The 19,718-nt window shown below is 51.3% G+C and overlaps 2 protein-coding genes across 2 annotated transcripts; both read left to right on the plus strand.

Annotated features, from left to right (window-relative positions):
• The first annotated feature begins 1,116 nt into the window (after positions 1 to 1,116).
• Igfbp6 (insulin like growth factor binding protein 6) lies at positions 1,117 to 6,000 on the plus strand. Its single transcript, XM_057792077.1, has 4 exons — positions 1,117 to 1,632; positions 4,467 to 4,603; positions 4,740 to 4,862; positions 5,691 to 6,000. Exons 1-4 carry the CDS (start codon positions 1,182 to 1,184, stop codon positions 5,811 to 5,813), a joined length of 834 nt encoding a protein of 277 aa, XP_057648060.1. The 5' UTR covers positions 1,117 to 1,181; the 3' UTR covers positions 5,814 to 6,000.
• Positions 6,001 to 7,055: 1,055 nt separating this feature from the next.
• On the plus strand, positions 7,056 to 18,164 carry Soat2 (sterol O-acyltransferase 2). Its single transcript, XM_057791333.1, has 15 exons — positions 7,056 to 7,131; positions 7,514 to 7,569; positions 8,955 to 9,091; positions 9,295 to 9,354; positions 9,615 to 9,722; positions 12,253 to 12,529; positions 13,258 to 13,324; positions 13,752 to 13,836; positions 14,275 to 14,320; positions 14,433 to 14,562; positions 15,937 to 16,034; positions 16,418 to 16,516; positions 17,372 to 17,507; positions 17,865 to 18,010; positions 18,114 to 18,164. The coding sequence occupies exons 1-15, from the start codon at positions 7,056 to 7,058 to the stop codon at positions 18,162 to 18,164; spliced, it is 1,572 nt and encodes a 523-aa protein (XP_057647316.1).
• Positions 18,165 to 19,718: the final 1,554 nt, after the last annotated feature.

Genomic DNA, 19,718 nt, shown 5'->3' on the forward strand with positions numbered 1-19,718 from the left:
GAAAGAATGAGACTACTGTTGTGTAACTCAGAATTGTGTGTGTGTGTGTGAGAGGGGGGGGGTGAGCGTGGGGGGTGTAGGAGGGTGGGGGGGGTGAGTGTGAGTGTGTGTCTCTGTGGGGGGGTTGGGGGGGTGAATGTGAGTGTGTGTCTCTGTGTGTGTGACTGTGTGGGGTGTGGGGGTGTGGGGGGTGTGTGAGTGTGTGTGGGTGTATGTGAGAGTGTGTGGTGTGTGTGTGAGTGTGTGGGGTGTGGGGGGGGGTGTTGGGGGGTGTGGGGTGTGAGTGTGTCTCTGTGTGTGTGTGAGTGTGTGGGGTGGGGTGTGTGTGTGTGTGTGTGTGTGTGTGTGTGTGTGTGTGTGTGAATGGAGCAATCCCTCTTCTTCCTTGAGACTTTCCAGGAGTACTGGGGACTGGCTCACCCATGCCTAGGGATGATTGGCACTGCCTTCGGATGGGCCCATTGGTGACCGCCAGGCAAATGAGCATAGGGGGACTGAAATCCCCTGGGCACAGACCGATCTGAGGAATCCAGACAGAGAAAGGAGAGGAACGAGGGACAAGCTAACCTCAAGGACAGAGAGGGGTGAGACGACCGTCCCTAAACACATCTAGAGTATGATCCTCTCTGCTTTTACTCACACCTTCCAGGATCAGGCTCCCCTTTCCTGCCACTGCATTCCTCATAATCCTTTCCTCATTTCCCTGCTGCTCCCCAGCCTTTTTATCTTCCCAAAAGACTAGGGGTGGAGTCTCTGGATTTTTTTTTTCCACAGACACAGGCCAGGAGACTTCTTCCCTTTCTCCCTAGGTCTGCTTCTTGACGTTGGTAGGAGCTTCTGCCCAGAGGCCAGTTAGGTCTCTTCTAGCGTTTGTCCCCCCCACCATGATTCCTTGGGTTCACACTTAGCCCTCCGCCTTCCATTCTGGAGGGGTTTCTATCGGTCCTTCATCTTCCTGTGCAAACAGGCATGCTAACTGGATTTCAGGGTTCACTGTCCTTCCCTTCACTCCTCCCTATCCCACAGCCCCTTCAGCCAGATGAACAGCTCCCAAATTCTGGGCGAGATTCCCAGGAACAAAGCAAGAAAAAAAATCAGAACAATTTGGGAAGTAAACAGCAGCTGAGGGGAAAGCCGGATGGACCCAGGTGGGTGGCCCTCCAGTCCACCCAGTTTAGGGAATGAGACCCTGCCCTCTTTCCCTCCCGCTTCACCTGGCTTTCAAGGGCGGGGTTTTTAAGGGCTGCTTCTTAAAGCAGAGGAGCAACGGCCCGCAGCAGCCACATTACACTCTGGAAGGAGTACACTGGGCAAAAACGCTGACCATGACCCGGGACAGGCTGCCGCCTCTACCGCTGCTGTTGTTGCTAACCCTGTTACTCGCTGCGGGCTCAGGGTCGGGGGTGCAGACCAACTGTCGCGGGGGCTGCGTGGAGGAGGAAGACGCAGGGTCGCATGCAGAGGGCTGTGCAGAAGCCGGGGGTTGCCTCCGGAGAGAAGGGCAACTGTGCGGGGTCTACATCCCTAAGTGCGCCCCAGGACTGCAGTGCCAACCGCGAGAAAACGAAGAGACACCTTTGCGGGCTCTGCTGATGGGCCAGGGCCGCTGTCAACGCTCCAGGGGGCCGTCGGGTGAGTTCACGTCCCACTCCGCCCTCCACCTGCCCACCTGGGACAGACGTTAGTCTCTCCTGGCAGGAATCTGGATCGATGCAGGTGGGCAACTTCGAGCCTGTGGGACCGGCCCATTGATTCCTCCCAGGCCTTGAGCGGACCATGAAGTGGAAAGACCAGGGAACAGCTTTGAGGCTGCGTGTGGCTAGGGACACCGGAGAATGAGGGAAACCAGACTCCCCACTCTCCCTTTCCCCTATTTCTTTTCTCCTGAGGGAAAGGGACATATGTAGGAGGAGGCTGGAGAGTTTCAGCTTTAGCTATCTCCACCACTCTAGTGGCCCACGCTGGAGACAGGACCTAGATTCCAAACGGAGGAGGAGGAAAGGTAACCTCAGACTCCAGTTCCACACACTGGCAAATGTCTCCTGCTCCTCGTTCAGTGCCAGTGTTGGAAGTACCTGATCCCTGAAGTCTAGAAGAAAAGATACTGAGTAGTATCAGGCTAGACTGGGGAGAGTGGACAGACCCTGGAGGGCCTGGAGAGGGCCAGAGAGGTGGGAAAGAAGAAATCTGCCAATCAGCCTTGTTATTTAAACCTGGTCAGAACTGAATGCCCCCCTCTGCCCCACCCTACCCCAGGGATGAGCCCAAGAGACTGAGTCATTGGGCGGGTGGGACCAGAGTGAGTCAGCACTCAAAAGATGGGGGTGAGGAGGCAACTGGAAGCTGGAAGACAGGAAGAGTCCTTGGGTCTTCCATAGAAAGGAATGATAAATGAATTTGGATCACTGGTATTGCATGCATGTAATTCGGGCACCTAGGGGGTGGAGGCAGGAAGGTCAATCAGCATCATCTTTGGCTACATGGTATCAGGCAGCCTAAACTACATGGGACCCTATCTCAATCATGGACACATTCATTCTCTCTCTCTCTCTCTCTCTCTCTCTCTCTCTCTCTCTCTCACACACACACACACACACACACACACACACACACACATGTGCAGGTGTTGGAGTCCCATTCTTTAGTGTCAGAGCTCAGGCTTCTAGGGCTCCTCTCAGAAGGTGTGTTTCGGTTGAAAAAGGCAATTTGAAGCATCACTACAGTTTGGCACTAAATGCATGGAGTGAGGTACAAGGTCTGAGGAAGACGTGGTACCCAGGGAATGAGGACTGAGAAGACTGCAGAGGGAATGGAGAAAAGAAAAAGTATGAGAATTTATCTTTGGCACGCTGCCGTTTTTCCCCAGCCTTTTCCTAGCCCTGACTTACTTCTGTCGCCCCTTCCCAGTCCTGAGCTCTCCCGAGAGCACCCAGAAACTCTCCAGGACCAGGTGCAGCCTGAAGTTTGGAAGCCTCTTATTTCCTGCCCCTTTGCCATCTTCAATGCGTCCTGGTTAGGGTTGAATCCAGATGCTCCTTCACCACTGGAGGTGAAAAGGCCCTCAAAGTAACTATATCTCAGGCCTGGGAGGGTGGACTGAGTCACTGGAGGGGTCACAATAGGGACACACATTCCTTTGGGTTCCTTTGCCCCCCCCCCCCACACACACAGTTCTTCTCTCCATCTCCGTGGCTTGGTGTGCCCTCTTCTGGCCTCCAGTGGAATAGGCAAGTCTTTTCACAGAAGGCCTAAAAGGAAATAACCAATAAAGCTTTGTGTTAGCTTTGAGCTTTTGCTTTCCAAAATGTTCTCCCTTATAAGACTTAAAATGGCTCTGGAGGTTCAGGCAGTGGTAGCCTATGCCTTTAATCCAAGCACTCAGGAGGCAGAGACTGGTGGATCTCTGTGAGTTCAAGGCCAACCTGGACTACGGAGCTAATTCCAGGACAGCCAAGCAAGCCTACACAGAGAAACCCTGTGGGGCCGGGGGAGGGGGGGAGCAAGGGAAGCAGTTGCTCTGGGAAATATTATCTGTAGGATTTTATCTTTATTTCACATGTGTCTTCCCTGTCTCTGTTTCTGTTCACATGGGCCCCAAAACTGAGACACCATGAGGATGCTGGGAATCAAACTCTGGTCCTCTGGAAGAGAAGCCAGTGCTCTTAACTGCTGAACAGTCGCTCCAGCCCCTGCTGAGTAAACCAGACTGGCCTTGAGCTTGTGGCAATCCTCTTGCCTAAGCTTCCCAAAGGCTGGGATTATAGGTGTACACCACATGCTATAGTAGTAATATGATGTTGAGCTCTGTGGACTTTTGGAGGGCCGGCCACCCAGCTCCCAAATGAATCACACACGGAGGCTTATTCTTAGTTGTAATCATATGGCCTTAGCTTGGCTTGTTTCTTGCCAGCTTTCCTTAAACTTACATTATCCCGTCTACTTTTATGTCTCTGGGCTTTTCCCTTCCTCTTACTTCCTTAAATCTTATTCTTCCTCCGTGGATTGCTGTGTAGCTGAATGGCTGGCCCCTGATGTCCTCCTCCTTCTCGGGCTGCTACTTCTCCAGAACCTCTTCTCCCAGTTTTCACCTTCTATATATTCTCTCTGCCTGCCAGCCCCGCCTACACTTTCTCCTGCCTTGCTATTGGCTGTTCAGCTTTTACTAGACCATCAGGTGTTCTAGACAGGCAAAGTATCACAGCTTCACAGAATTAAACAAATGCAACATTAAAAAAAGTAACTCCTTAAAATAACTTCCCCAACACCATACCCACAGTATAATTATTTGTTAGAGGAAGAAATAGCAGCCAGGGTAAGACTAGGAGAAAAAAGCTGGCTACTTTTAGTTCATAAAGCCAACAGTTGCTCTCACTTTAACCAGCAGAGATGGACCAAGGCTATTGCAGAGCTAGTCTTTGGCCTTGACCGACTTCTGACTTCTCCCCCCCTTCTTCCTGTGGTCACAGAGACTATAAAGGAAAGGAAACCCCATGGAGGTGCCTCCCGCCAACGTGAAATAAGCCACAGAGACCGGCAGAAGAATCCAGGGACCTCCACCACCCCTATAAGGCCCAATCCAGGGGCTGTTCAAGACACTGAGATGGTGCGTGTAGGGTTGGCAGGGAGGCAGAAGGCTGGAGATTTCCACTGGAGACTACTCCACGGACTTAAGGAAGTCTGGACCAGGCAGGTTCCTGCAATTCTGAGCACCGTCCCCACCCACCCCTGTTCCTCTCCAGGGTCCTTGCCGCAGACACTTGGATTCCATACTGCAGAACCTCCAGACTGAGGTCTTCCGAGGGGGGTCACACGGGCTCTATGTGCCAAATTGTGACCTCAGAGGCTTCTACAGAAAGCAGCAGGTAAGCCGGGCGGTGGTGGCGCACGCCTTTAATCCCAGCACTCGGGAGGCAGAGGCAGGCGAATCTCTGTGAGTTCGAGACCAGCCTGGTCTACAAGAGCTAGTTCCAGGACAGGCTCCAAAACCACAGAGAAACCCTTGTCTCGAAAAACCAAAAAAAAAAAAAGAAAGAAAGCAGCAGGTAAAAAGAGGCCTCCTCTCCTCTGTGCGAGTTCCCTGACAGGAAGTGAGAAGGGGTACTTAACAAGTGTCAAAAAAGATATGGAAAGGATGCTTTGGTCTGCTGGCACATGATGGAAGGCTAGGAGCAAGTTCCTGTTTCAAAAAACACAAAGTTATTTCCCCTGCCTTTTGGGATCTTCCAACTTGAAGACCCACATAGACATGAAGAGCCCAGAAGCTTGTAACTTCAAGACCTGCCTGGCCTACAAACTTACGGAGCCTCTGTCTCAAAATAAATAGTAAAATAAAAAGAAGTATGATTTGAAAGAAAAAACCGTCAAAGGTCAACTATTTCAGTAAAAGACCTAAAGTGACCTCTCGACAGAGGCCTTGCCATGGCTGTAAGTGAGGGCCCTGGGAGTCCTCTGGAGGCATATGAGCTGTTGAAGTCCAGGCCACACTTTCTGACTCAGCCCTCTCGGCTGAGAACACCCATTTCTAACCCAAAAGTGATGCAGGTGCAGTTGATTTGGGAGCTACATTTTGAAAACGATTGTTCTGGCCTAGCAGGATGGGGCCCTAGTTACTTGGTAAAGTTCTTAACTCTTGAGATGTTTCTCCTGCTCGAAACCTTGGACCTCACCCTGGTCTGTGCTTCTCTCCCCAGTGCCGTTCCTCTCAAGGGAATCGCCGTGGTCCCTGCTGGTGTGTGGATCCAATGGGCCGGCCCTTGCCAGGGTCTCCAGATGGCCATGGGGGCTCTCAGTGCTCTGCCAGGGGCAGTGGCTAAAGCAGGGTAGGAGCCTCCAGGACACTGGCAAGAGCACAGGGCTGTCGCCCCGAGCGTGGAGTGATGGTCACCCGGGCTTTGTGCCCCAAGACCAGCCTTCAGGCCCTGTCCCATTGCTTCCCTCGCCCTGGCCTTGACACATCTAGCTAGAAAAACATGCTGACTTGGGGCACTAATAAAGCTGTGTTGGGGTCTCTGGTTTATGTCTGTGTGTCCATCTCTTACAGCTCTGGAGACCCAGACTCTCTGTCTACCATTACTCATAGACCCTGTCAGTCCTTCCATCCTCCTAGCAATGCAGCAGACTGCCACTGGTGTGGGCCTCCCACCCTCTAGCCTCACCAGACACCCACCTGGGTTCCTGCGTGGGGACTGGCTGCGATCACCGCCTGCTGTAGCATCTGGCTGCTGGTGAGGTTATGGTGGCTGCAACCTTGTTTCTATTGCTGATCTTTGGACTGATGGAGGAGGAAGATTAATGGTTAATCCCCAGCAGGAATTTGCCAAAAGGGAAGTCTCAAAGTGCTTACCTGCCCTCCGTGTGGTTTCCCCAGATTATTTGTGCTGGCGGTCACCTGGGCCTTGGGCCACTTTCCTGCGGTTCCATGGGCAGGGGACGGCAAAGGGAAGCATCACAACCCCTGGCACTCTTCAGTAGTGAATAAGTGTGAGTCTGACCTTTCTGCTTACGTGGTAACCCAAGGTGTAGAGAAGAGCTGACATTCAGGGGCCTTGCTGCCTAGAATAACTTGAAGGACCTCAACGTCACACGTCACAAACACAGCCCTCAACAAAACATCATTACATTACACACATGTACCTACAGACCCCATCAGGTGCCCTCAGAGAGCTGAATACCAGGTACAGGAAGATGTTTCTGGCCCCTCCCTGACCTTCAGCCTCCCTAAAGAGGGCCAGGAGGCACCCTGCTATGTGATAAGCGCTAGGAGGCAAAGTCCCCCTCCCAGCCTCAGGCACAGATTCACTCCTAAAAGCAAGATAGCAAGCATGAAGCTGGCCATTGTGGTTGAGAGTAGAGAGGCTGAGACACAACAAAGAGAGTGAAGCCAGGACCTGAGAGGCCCGAGTACAGAGAGATAACCTCTCTGACCCCCGCCCTCCAGAAAGGACTTTAGTCTCTGGAGCTGTCAGATCTCCTAGTGGGTTAGAGCTCAACCTATGAGGTAGGTTGAGAAGGAAAGGGAAAAGACGGACAGCCGCTGCCCGTTCCAGACTGCCACCATGGAGTCAACGAGGTCCCAACTGCGGAGAAGAGAAGGGGTGGGAGAGAAGCAGGAGAAGGGAGTCTGTGGAGAAGGTGAGCCCCCCCCCAACCCCGCCGACCTTAGCAGAGTGAGCTGTGCCGCTGGAAACTCCCTTCCTTGCTACCTGGGAAGCCAGAGGTTTCTGCGCTATTCCCACTCAAACTGGCATGGAGGAAAGAGATGTTCAGAGTGCGGCCTTCCCTTCTCCAAGGGTGAACGGAGCACTTCGTTCCTATTCCAGCGACTGCACCAGGCTCTTTCCTGCCAATGGCCTCGTTCACTGCACACATCACTCCCCCTTCTAGTGACTCCACTCACGGCTCTAAATATTGCCTGGGAACAGAGAGGCTAGTGAGCACACAGAAAGCAAGGTCAGCTCTGACTAGAGCCCTAACTCTGCCCTCTTGGGTGCCCCCTTTTGGTTCTTCCTCCTAGGAGACAGTAAGACGCACAGAGCCCCAGACTTGGTGCAATGGACCCGACATATGGAGGTGAGGATCACAAGGACAGGTCTGGGCCAGGGTTGGAGCTCAGATGGTAGAGTGTACCACATAAACCCATGGACGGCAGACACTGCAATCCCGGGAGTAGGTGAGGATCATGAGGACAGGTCTGGACCAGGGTTGTAGCTCAGTCGGTAGAGTGAACCTGTGGACAGCAGACACTGTAATCCGGGAGCTTGGGGTCAGCCTTGGCTGCACTTCCAAACTAGCCTGGCCTACGTGAGACCCTAAGAAAGAAAAGGTAAAGCCAGGTGGTGGTGGCGGTGCATGCCTTTAGTCCCAACACTCAGGAGGCAGAGGCAGACAGATCTCTGTGAGTTAGAGTTCAAGGCCACCCTGGTCTACAGATCAAGTTCAAGAGTTCAAGGGCTGTCTCAAAAAAAAAAAAAGTGTTTTCAAGCTCACAGTTAGAATTAAGATTAACTGGAGGGCAGTGTTGAAGCCTAAATCACCAATTACTGCTTAGCTTTTCTTTTTTTCATTAGTCTTTGGCAATAATCAGAGATAAGACCTCACTTTTAAAATTATTATTATTAGTGGTGGTGGTGGTGGTGGTGTGTGTGTGTGTGTGTAATCTTCAGAACTCAGTTCTCTCCACTGTGGGTTTGGGAGTCACAAGGCTTGCACAGTAAATGCTTTTATCTTCCGGGCCATCTCACCAGCCCCAATTTTTGTATAAATATTTTAAAGCCTCAGGTAAATTGGTAGCACTGTTCAGACAATGACAATCTAGATCCTGCCTCCCCCAATTTAAAATAGGTTTGTTTACATCTTGTAAATTAAAAAGAATCAGGCTAGCAAGGCGGTGGTGGTCCTGTGTTTAACCCCAGCACTCAGGAGGCACGGCAGGCAGAACTCTGAGTTCAAGGCCAGCCTGGTCTACAGTGTGAGTTTTAGGACAGCCTGGGCTACACAGTGAAACCCTGGCTCGAAAAGAGAGAGAGGGAGGTAGTTGGGCTAAGATGGAGGAGCAGGGTTGGGCTGGCAAGGTCTTCCCGCTAGCACGGCTACGGTTCAGAAGTTAGGGTGAGGTTGGAGGTGGTGGTCTCACAGCTTCCCTCCTGCCGTCATTCTTTTTCTTCTTTGAGATGAATCCCTCACTCAAACTGTACTAAAACTTACCATCCTCCTGCCTCGGCCTCCAAGTAGCTGGGTTTCAGGCGTATGCTGCCACGTTCAGCCTCTGCGGAGGTTCCTTGTCTTCACGGCTGCCCCGAGAAGACAGAGATGTTGGGGAAGCTCTGGGGCCATTCTTACCTCTTCCTGTTCCTAGCACTGAACACTGCGTGGTCCAGAGAGCTCAGGAAACGCACGGTAAGGAAGGAATGGCTGCCGGGAGGGACAGTGAGCCCTAGCCCAGCTTTGTCCTGCAGGCTGTGAAGACCCAGTTTCTGGAGCAGGCACAGGTACAGCTGGCAGAGCTGCTGGATCGGGCCATGTGGGAGGCTGTGCAAGCCTACCCACAGGAAGACAGACCTCTGCCCTCCACTTCTCCAGATACTACAAACAAGTGAGTCTGAGGGTCCCACAGGCACTCTTCCTTGGCAGCCTTGGTACCTGGTCTTCAGAGCCCTGGCCTCCATCTTTCAGGTCTGGCTGTGCCCCCTCCAGACCTGCTGCCACTACTGCTCCTTGTGACCTTCCGCACGCCACTGCCCTCCTCCCTCCACCCTCGCTCTTTGGGGTCTAGTTCTGAACACTGTCTCAATCTAGGACCCGGGAGTTACCCCATGTGAGACGGAAGGTTTTTATCACCCGAAAGTCACTGCTCGAGTAAGTTGTGGGGAGGACAAAGGATAAGAAGAGAAGGGTTGGCTGGGGGGTCCCACAGATGTCACGGGGCTTCCCTGCTTTCCTGGGAGGGTCTGGGAGGGCTCTGCCCTGGTGTTAGCGAGGCGGACCAATCAGCAAGAGGAGATGCCCCAGTCACAGGCTTGCCCTCCGCTGGAGCTCTGGATTCGGGACCCCAAGTTCCTGAGCTCCTGCAGGCTGCTAAAGAGCCTTCCACCCTGACCTCGGGTCCTTCCTTCCAGTGAGTTGATGGAGGTGCAGCATTTCCGAACCATCTACCACATGTTCATCGCGGGTTTGTGTGTCTTGATCATCAGTACCCTGGCCATCGACTTCATTGATGAGGGAAGGTAGGCCCCCTCACACACACACACACACACACACACACACACACACACACACACACACGGTGACCTGATCAGATGCCCTGCCCTACCTCTCACACCTCTTTCACTCTCCCTCCTTCCACTGACTTTCTATCAAGTATAAACCCTGGGCCCGGAGAGGTGAGGCTGAAGCCATCCCCACTTTTGCAGCACCTCCATCTGTTGGAGAAGACTGTCAGATGCAGACCTTAGAGGAAGACCCTCCCTGGGAGGCCTGCATTTTGGTGCTGCCGACCTGTCCCAGGGACAGGCTTGTAAGTGGGAGAAGAATGGAGGACCTTGGTTCAGCTGCAGCCCTTTAAGCATCAGGAAGTTGAGGCAGGGGGATTTCTATGAGTTCAAGGCTAGCTTGGTATACATAGAAAGATCCAGGCCAGCCAGAGATATATACTAAGAGGTTATCCCAAACAAACAAACAAAATAAAAACAAAAAGATAAGAGCATTATTAAAGGGATCACGGCTCAGTAAAATGTCAAGGCTGCCCTCAGATTCACAGAGATCCACCCGCCTCTGCCTCCCGAGCACTGGGCTTTTGTTTTTAATAGTTCGAGTGTTTCCTGTGCCTTCATGGGTCATAGGTCGGAAGAGAACGTACATTGGATCCCCTGGAACTGGAGCTACAGATGGCTGTGAACCACCCTGTGGGTGCTGGGAATTGAATCTGGAAGAGCTGTCAGTGCTCTTAACCACTGAGCCCCTTCTCCAGTCCTAAACAACACATTCTTTTTTTTTTTTTTTTTTTTTTTTTTTTTTTTTTTTTAGTTTTTCGAGACAGGGTTTCTCTGTGGCTTTGGAGCCTGTCCTGGAACTAGCTCTTGTAGACCAGGCTGGTCTCGAACTCACAGAGATCCGCCTGCTTCTGCCTCCCGAGTGCTGGGATTAAAGGCGTGCGGCGCCACCACCGCCCGGCCAACACATTCTTTTAAAAAGCTGTTTGGTTGTTATTTGTTTTGCTTTATTTTTGAGACAAGGCCTTCCTATGTCCTAGCCAGGATGTTTCCATCCTCTTGCTTCTGCCTCTGAAGTAGCTGAGAAGTCAAGCAAGTGCCAATACATTCCTCCCAGGCAAAACCCTGAGCATGGAGGAACCAAATTAATAATAATAAAAAAATAAAACCAAAGCTCATCTCAACTGTTCATAGCCTCATGTTTGCCATACTGAGCCACTGACCTAGGGCTCCAAAGATCGCTTAGATCAAGCCTATCCTGAGACTGTGTCTCTGAGGCAACAGTCTGCACTGGGAGTCCCCACAACACCAGGGCAAACTTGAACACTTTCAGAACACAGCCTATCAAAGGTCTAGCCCAACCCTGCATGAATTGGACATTGGTGACCCCTGCAGTAAGGAGATTAGACATTCAAGGTCATCCTCAGCTACCTGTGAGCTCGTGGTCAGCCCGGGATACCAGTCTAGAAAAAAAGAAGAGGGGCTGGAGAGATGGCTCAGCAGTTAAGAGCATTGCCTGCTCTTCCAAAGGTCCTGAGTTCAATTCCCAGCAACCACATGGTGGCTCACAACCATCTGTAGTGAGGTCTGGTGGCCTCTTCTGGTCTTCAGGCATACACATAGGAAGAATACTGTATACATAATAAATAAATAAATATAAAAAAAAAGAAAAAAAGAAGAAATAATCCTGCACTAGGTTTTTCTTTTCAGCCACCACTCAGCTCTCAAATCATGACATAGAAGCTTACTATTAGCTTAGACACGTTTCTAGCTAGCTCTTTTAACTTAAATTAACCTGTCTACCTTTTTACCTTCCTAACTCCTGTATATCTTACTTTCTCTTTTTTTTTTTTTTTTTTTTTTTTTTTTTTTTTTTTTGGTATTTCGAGACAGGGTTTCTCTGTGGCTTTGGAGACTGTCCTGGAACTAGCTCTGTAGACCAGGCTGGTCTCGAACTCACAGAGATCCGCCTGCCTCTGCCTCCCGAGTGCTGGGATTAAAGGCGTGCGCCACCATCGCCTGGCTATATATCTTACTTTCTGTGTTCGATGTCTGCTGCCTGGCATCTGCCTGGCTTCTTACCCATCCACTCCTTCTCTCTCGTCTTTCTTCTCTCTGGCCTAGATTTCTCCTCCTCTCTGCCCGCCAGCCCCACCATACTTTCTCCTGCCTAGCTTTTTATTAGGCCTTTTATTAGGCGGGCAAGGTAAAACAGCAACACATCTTTTTTTTTTTTTTTAAGATTTATTTATTATGTATACAACATTCTGCCTCCATGTATACCCACACGCCAGAGGAGGGTGCCAAATCTCACTACATATGGTTGTGAGCCACTATGTGGTTGCTGAGAATTGAACTCAGGTCCTCTGGAAGAGCAACCAGTGCTCTTAACCACTGAGGCATCTCTCCAGGCCACAGCAACACTTCTTTACATATTTAAATGCAACAGAAACAAATTCAGCATATCTTTGCCCAGTTAAAATACTATTCCACAACACAAACCCTTCAGTTTGCCCAAGTTACTGTCTTCCTTCCTCTCTCCGAGGCTGATGCTGGAGTTTGACCTACTCATCTTCAGCTTTGGACAGCTGCCCTTGGCACTGATGACATGGGTTCCCATGTTCCTGTCCACTCTGCTAGTGCCCTACCAGACCCTGCGGCTGTGGGCCAGGCCTCTAGCTGGGAGCTCCTGGATGCTGGGGGCTGGCCTGGGCTGTGTTCTGCTGGCTGCCCATGTAGCAATGCTCTGCATCCTTCCAGTCCACATGGCGGTGAAGCATCAACTTCCGCCCGCCTCAAGCTGCGTGCTGGTCTTTGAGCAGGTGAGAACATGGGGATTCCTGAAGCAGGTCCGCAGAGAATGGGCACTAATGTAGCGTTGGGTCTGGTAAACCTGTGACTCTGAGGAGAGTCCACATATGATGTTGCCAGGTAACATTGACTCTGGAGAAAGTTGGTGGGATGAGGACCGCCCTATCCGCCTTAGCCCTTGTCACAGCACTATCTATCTAGTTAAGCTATAAAGTCATGTGACAAAAAATTAAAAATGTTAGCAGGGCCGTGGTGGCACACACCTTTATTTTATTTTATGTATTTTTGGTTTTTCAAGACAAAATTTCTCTGTAGCTTTGGAACCTGTCCTGGAACTAGCTCTTGTAGACCAGGTTGGTCTCGAACTCACAGATCACAGATCCATCCACCTGCCTCTGCTTCCCAAGTGCTGGAATTAAAGGTGTGCCACCACTGCCCAGATGGCACACACCTTTAATCCCCAGCACTTGGGGGGCGGGGGGTCAGAGGCCAGTGGATCTGTGAGTTCAAGGTCAGCTTGGTGAGTTCCAGAAGAAACCCTGTCTCGAAAGGAAGGAAGGAAGGAAGGAAGGAAGGAAGGAAGGAAGGAAGGCAGGGAAAAAGAAGAAACAAAGAACAAAGAAACAATATAAGAAAATTGGGCTCCCGCCAGGCTGGTTTGACTTGGCTCGCATCTAGTACAGAGGGGTTAAGTGACTTTTCTCAGAACCTCAGAGCAGTTTGATCTCTTCCACTACAGGTCAGGTTCCTGATGAAAAGCTACTCCTTCCTGAGAGAGACTGTCCCTGGGATCCTTTGTGTCAGAGGTGAGGTGTCCCGCTGACCCACTGTGAACTGGATCCTCTTGGGCGGAGTCAGAAGAAGCAAAGCTCCGCCTTCGCCAGCCCCAAGCCGGCTGTCCAGCAGACACAGATCTGGCCTGAGCTGGACCAAGTGGCCCTATTCATGAGCACTCTCAGGCCTCTTCTGAGAGAATCACTCGGTTTACCCAGACCTTCTGGTGCTTTCCAGTTCCCAGGCCCAATCTGAAAAGGCAGGGATGAGAGATAGCCTTCTTAGAGATCAGGGTAAAAGGAGGAGAATGGACTGTGGCTGCCTAAGGAAGCTCTGGCCACTGCGGGTCTAGAAAGCCAGTCTACAATGTGAGCGAGTTCAACCCCTTCGGATGCACACATTGGGTCCCTCCCCAGCCCACCCTCCCCATGCTAACACAGCCTTTTCATTCCTGTCCAGGTAAGGGTATCGGTGCCCCTAGTTTCTCCAGCTACCTCTACTTCCTCTTCTGCCCTACACTTATCTACAGAGAGACATACCCCAGGTTAGACCTTGCCGCCCCTCCCCACATGCCTGGGCCTAGTGAGGGTGGTACCCTTCTCCCACAGGCACTGGCCACTTGTTCAGAAGGAAGTAAAGAGAAAACAAGCTGCCCCTTCCCTGCCCCGCACCTTCCCGTGATCCACTGTCCCTAGCCATCAACCTGGTTCTGTCCTCGGTTCTGTCCTCCACACCCCAGGTCTGGGCAATGGAGGGAGCCTAGTGCCCCCCCCCGTCCCCGCCTCTCCCCCCGCCGCAACCCCAGGGACTCCTCTTAGGTCTGGGTGATGGAGGGAGCCTAGTGCCCCCCGCCCCTCCCCCGCCACAACCCCAGGGAATCCTCTCGGGTCTGGGCGATGGAGGGAGCCTGGAGAGGGCTGTGAGGGTCTAGTAGTGGATGACATAAAAGGGTGATAACTATGCTTTCCTATCGCTGCTGCAGGACACCCAGCATCAGGTGGAACTATGTGGCCAAGAACTTTGCTCAGGTCAGAAGATGAGGTAGAAGATGGCCAGCTCTTGACTCAAGGTGGCTTAGAAGTAGGGGAGGCTGGGAAGGAGGCAGCACCCTGACAAAGCCGTGTGTTCTCCTGTGTGCAGGCCCTGGGCTGCATACTCTATGCCTGCTTCATCCTGTGCCGCCTCTGTGTCCCTGTCTTTGCCAACATGAGCCGGGAACCCTTCAGCACCCGTGCTCTGCTGCTCTCGGTCCTGCACGCTACGGGCCCAGGTAAGAGCTTTGTCACAGTGGAGAAAGACCGTGCCCTGCCCTGGGAAGACTTGTCAGGATGGGTTTCACTCTGTCTGTCTCCCTCCCATGCGTATCGCCACCACCTTCACGTGGCCTGGTGGCCTAGCTCCCCACCACCTTCACGTGGCCTGGTGGCCTAGCTCCCCACCTACTTTTCCCTTTCCCCCTTGGGCCCATATTTGCTGCCCAGATGAAATTCCTCCTGTGAATTAATCACCATGGCCCTGCTTCAAAAGCCCTTGCTGCCTTCCTGCTTGCCTGTGTTCCTTCTTCCTCCCTTCCTTCTACACTGGGGAATGAACCTAAGGCCTCACACATGCCGGCTTTACCACTGATCTCCAACCCTTCCCTCTTTACAAGTCTTACTTTAAGACTGGGTCTCACTAGGTTGCTCGGGTGGGACGGTTTTTAATGTGTATGGATATTGCATCTGAATGCATGTTTGTGCACATGTGTGCCTGGTGCATACAGAGGCCAGAAGAGGGTGCTGGATCCCCTGGGACTAGAGTTAAAGATGGTTGTAAGCCTCTGTGTGGATGCTGGGAATTGAACCTGGGTCCTATGGAAAAGTAACTAGCACTCTTAACTGCTGAGCAATCTCTCCAGCCTTTTGATTTTCTCTTTTCCTTTCTTTTTAAAATGTTTATGTTTGTTTTTGAAACACCCTCTACCCAGGCTGGCCTTAAACTCAATCCTTCTGCCTTATTATCCCAAGTAGCTAGGATTGCAGGCTTGCCATAGCGGTAGGGTTCAGCTTGGAATGCCTCTTCTCTACTTTGCAGCTATGGAATCAGATTCCTTCCTGGAGGTCCACAGCTAAGATGGTCCTCTCTGGGAAGCTTCTCTTCCTACTCTTCCTTTTCTAATTTTTATTTTATTACATATACTTATTTTTATTATTTTGAGATAGGGCCTTGCTATGTGCTTAGGCTACCCTTTGCCCTTGGCTCACGTGATCCTCCTGTCTCAGCCCCAGTAGTTAGGACTACAGGTGCTCTGCCCACCTCACAGCCAAACTCCTTTTCCAGTTCTCTCCTTGTTCTGTATCCTCTTGAACAACCCTGGTTGTCGTGACCATTAGTTCCCACTATCCCTGACCTTGATCCATACATGCCTTTCAACCTTTGTGTGTCTGTCTCAATGTTAGAAATTTCCAAAGGCCAGGGACATTGTGCGCCTGTATTTCTGGTTTTCAGCCATAGGCAGATATCAATCACATTAGCAAATGTGCAAATTAAGGAATGCGTGGATGATGAATGAATGAATGCTTGCTAAGTGTCGGGGCCCCATGGCTGGGCAAAGGCTCTAGAGAGCCGGGGGCTGCGGGGCTGCACCTCTTGTCCTGCCCGCCAGGCATCTTCATGCTGCTCCTCATCTTCTTCGCCTTCCTGCACTGCTGGCTCAACGCCTTCGCCGAGATGCTGCGATTTGGAGACAGGATGTTCTACCGGGTGCGGCCTGGACTGGGGCCCACTGGGAGCAGTGGTTGGGGAGGTTGACCAAGGGCCCAGGGAAGAGGGTAGCTGGGGTGGGTGTCACCTTCCAGTGGTTTTGGTCTGCAATAGGGCCTCAGGGTGTGGGGATGATGCCGCTCCTCGCTCCTCTCAGCAGCAGGCCTGACTGCTCTTGTGTGGGTGGAGTGTCAAGATCTTGTCTCTGAGTGGCTGGTGGGAGGGAGGGAGATTGGAAGAGGGAAGGGGGAGAATGTTGCTGTCTCTGTTTGGCCAATAGCCAGCCCTTCTGAGAGGATAGAAGTGGGGTGGGTATGGGGCGCAGCAGTACCTGGGACCTGAGATCTCACCTCCATTCCTCCCCAAATCCACACCCTCCCTAGGACTGGTGGAACTCTACTTCCTTCTCCAACTACTACCGTACCTGGAACGTGGTGGTCCATGACTGGCTATACAGCTACGTGTATCAAGACGGGCTGTGGGTAGGAGCTGTTCACACCTCTCAGTTCTCACAGTCCCGGGGCTGTGGATAGGAGCTAGTCACACCTTTCAGTTCTCACAGTCCCGGGGCTGTGGGTAGGAGCTAGTCAAACTTCTCAGTTCTCACAGTCCCAGCAAATGGGCTTCTTTGGGTGCCCTCTCCTTTTATTCTGCCCCAGTAATATTGTTCAGATAAAAGGAGAGATATCTGGGGCTGGCCAGCCACCCTGGCCTTCCCACTGAGTTTCAGACAAACGAAACCCTGCCTCAAAAAACAAAACAAACAACAAACAACAAAAAAAAAAACCCACAAAAGGCCCCCAAGTAACAACATTATCCTCTGGCCTGCCCACTCAGGCAATGTGCATTTGTACACAAAACATGGACATGCACGCACAAAAAATTAAGGTTGGGGGACAGGTATGGTGGCACACACCTTTAATCCCAGCACTCAGGAGGCAGAGGCAGGAGGATCTCTGTGAACTCAAGACCAGCCTGGGATACATGTGGAGTTCCAGGACAGTTAGGACTATAAAGAGAGACCCTGTCTCAAAAAACGAACAAACAAAAACAAACAATAATATTAGTACTAATAAAGGCTGGGGACATATCTTAATAATAGAGCACCTTCCTAGCATGTGTAAGGCAAATGTCTCCAACCCTGTCAAAATACGAAAAACAAGCCCCCCAAACCAATAAAATCGCAATTTAGGATCAATAGATTAGAACTATGCCCTTCAATAAGACTAGTGTGGACTCTCTGACCCCAAATGCCACTTTCTCTCCATTTAACCCCACTCCTTCCCGGCTTCTTGGAGAGAGAGAGAAATAAGCTCATTCTCTTTCTTGCCCACCAGCTTCTGGGCAGGCAGTCCCGTAGGGCGGCCATGCTGGGAGTGTTCCTGATGTCTGCGACTGTGCACGAGTACATCTTCTGCTTCGTCCTGGGGTTCTTCTACCCAGTCATGTTGATGCTCTTCCTTGTGTTCGGGGGTGAGCGCAACTTCTGATCCAGAGCCCACAGGTCTTCTAGGGTCTGCCGGGTCTGAGTGACCTTGGGAAGCGATAGGCACATCCAGAGGGACTAGGGGAAAGGTTTCTGGCTACAGAGAAGTATTTGGTCAAAGGATGTGGAGGGAATGGGGAAACCTTGGTATGTCTGGGAAATACAGCGTAAGATTCAAGAAGTGAGGGCAAACTGAACTTCCCCCAGTCCCATGGTCCAAGATCTTGTCTGGGGAGCACGAATTTCCTTTCTGGTACATCACTTCCTAGCCCCTAGCATGGGAGGCAAAAGGAGACAAGACACAGGGATGTGGAGCTGAACTGACAAGCCGTCTCCTGGCCTAGGGCTTCTGAACTTCACCATGAACGACAGGCACACGGGTCCAGCCTGGAACGTCCTGATGTGGACCTTGCTCTTTCTGGGCCAGGGCATCCAGGTCAGCCTGTACTGCCAAGAGTGGTATGCTCGGCGACACTGTCCCTTGCCCCAGGTAAGGCAAGCTCCGATTCTACACCTGTGGTCAGAGGCAGGGCATGGCTAGGGGAAGGGAACCAGAAGTGACCTCACTCACAATCTACCTTTCTATGTCACAGACAACATTCTGGGGGCTGGTGACACCTCGATCTTGGTCCTGCCATCCCTAGACTCAATGCACCACACTTAGATGATGATGTCAGCTCTTCTCTACCTGTCAAGCCCAGGGCCAGGGCTCCTCACCGCACTCCCCTACCCCATTTGGAGTCAGGGACTTGCACACAAGACCTGCCAGGGGACCATGGAGGCTCTAGGTACACACCTCTCCGGGCAGCTGACCACAGACGCGGTGTGGGGTGACGCGAGCACCCTCTGTGGACTGGGCACAGGCCAGCTTCTTGCCCAGGGTTCTCCAGATGTGAAGAGACCAGAGGGACAAAGGTCTGAGAGTGTCTGGTTCTTTCTACTCCTCCCCATGCAACAATAAAATCTCTCTTTTTCATTCATTCTCATCGTTTGCTGGAAATCTACCTCAGTATTTTTTTCGTGGGTTTTTTGTTAGTGTGACTTTTTTGTTTTGTGGGGGTTTTGTTTTAGTTCACTTTGTTTTTAGCAGGGTCTTACTATTTAGGTCTAGAACTGGCCTGAAACTCGCCTTGTCAACCAGGTTGTCTGCAAACTCACAGATTCACCTGTCTCTCTCTCTCTCTCAAGTGCTGGGATCAAAGGTGTGTATGCCCCATCACACCTGGGGAAAATGGATGCTGTGAACAAGTGACCTTACAAACAATAGCTTCATATACCTTTCATGCACACGCACACAAATTAAGTGTACATCTCTGCCACTGCACACTTCCGAGAGGGCACTTTCTAGTCATGCATACACACACACACATACACTTCAAGTGTATATCTCTGCTGCCGCACACATCCAAAAGGGCACTTTCTAGAAAAACAAGTTAAAGCATTGTTCAGGGAGGGGCTGGAGAGACATGTCACAGGCTAAAAGTTCTTGCTGTTCTTGCAGAGGATCTGAGTTCAAGTCCCATCTCTCATATTCAGAGGCTTGCAATCGCTTATGGTTGAGGCACTAAGAGATCTTACACCCTCTTTTGGCCTCTGTGGGCAATGTACTCCAGTGTACACACCCACGTCCATACACATACAAACGCTTGATTAAAAATAAAAACAAGGCACATGCATGGCGCACAGACGCACATGCAGGTAAATACCCATGCACACACATGCATGGTGCACCTAGAGGACCCAGGTTCATTTCCCAACATAGCGGTTGTGTCTGAATTATAGCTCCAGGGAACCTGGGGTCTTCTGGTCTCAGTGGGTACTAGGTACACATGTGCACAAGTGTGCATATGTATGTATGTGTTATATATATATATATATATACTTATAAAATAATAAAGTAAAAAAATTAAAGAACTGACAAAGACCAGGGTCGTGAGGAGTAGGGAATAAGTAGTACACATTCTTCACCCCACATGTGCTATCTAAGGGGAGGCTGGCAGTGTGGGAAAAATGTTTTATCTAATTCTTTTTTTCTGAGACAGGGTTTCTCTGTAGTTTTGGAGCCTGTCCTGGAACTAGCTCTTGTAGACCAGGCTGGCCTCGACTCACAGAGATCCACCTGCCTCTGCCTCCTGAGTGCTGGGATTAAAGGCGTGCACCACCACTGCCCGGCCCTACTTGTTTTTTTTTTTTATTGT

This window comes from Chionomys nivalis, chromosome 17 (genome assembly GCF_950005125.1).
Source record: "Chionomys nivalis chromosome 17, mChiNiv1.1, whole genome shotgun sequence".
NCBI lineage: Eukaryota > Metazoa > Chordata > Mammalia > Rodentia > Cricetidae > Chionomys > Chionomys nivalis.

Bases quoted from the DNA above. Each gene is read 5' to 3' on its own strand.
- Igfbp6 (XM_057792077.1), top strand. From the start codon at position 1,182: ATGAGACCCTGCCCTCTTTCCCTCCCGCTTCACCTGGCTTTCAAGGGC. The intron at 1,633-4,466 runs GTGAGTTCACGT...CTGTGGTCACAG, and splicing joins ACGCTCCAGGGGGCCGTCGG to AGACTATAAAGGAAAGGAAA. The intron at 4,604-4,739 runs GTGCGTGTAGGG...GTTCCTCTCCAG, and splicing joins CTGTTCAAGACACTGAGATG to GGTCCTTGCCGCAGACACTT.
- Soat2 (XM_057791333.1), top strand. From the start codon at position 7,056: ATGGAGTCAACGAGGTCCCAACTGCGGAGAAGAGAAGGGGTGGGAGAG. The intron at 14,321-14,432 runs GTCAGAAGATGA...TCCTGTGTGCAG, and splicing joins TGGCCAAGAACTTTGCTCAG to GCCCTGGGCTGCATACTCTA. The intron at 14,563-15,936 runs GTAAGAGCTTTG...CCTGCCCGCCAG, and splicing joins CCTGCACGCTACGGGCCCAG to GCATCTTCATGCTGCTCCTC.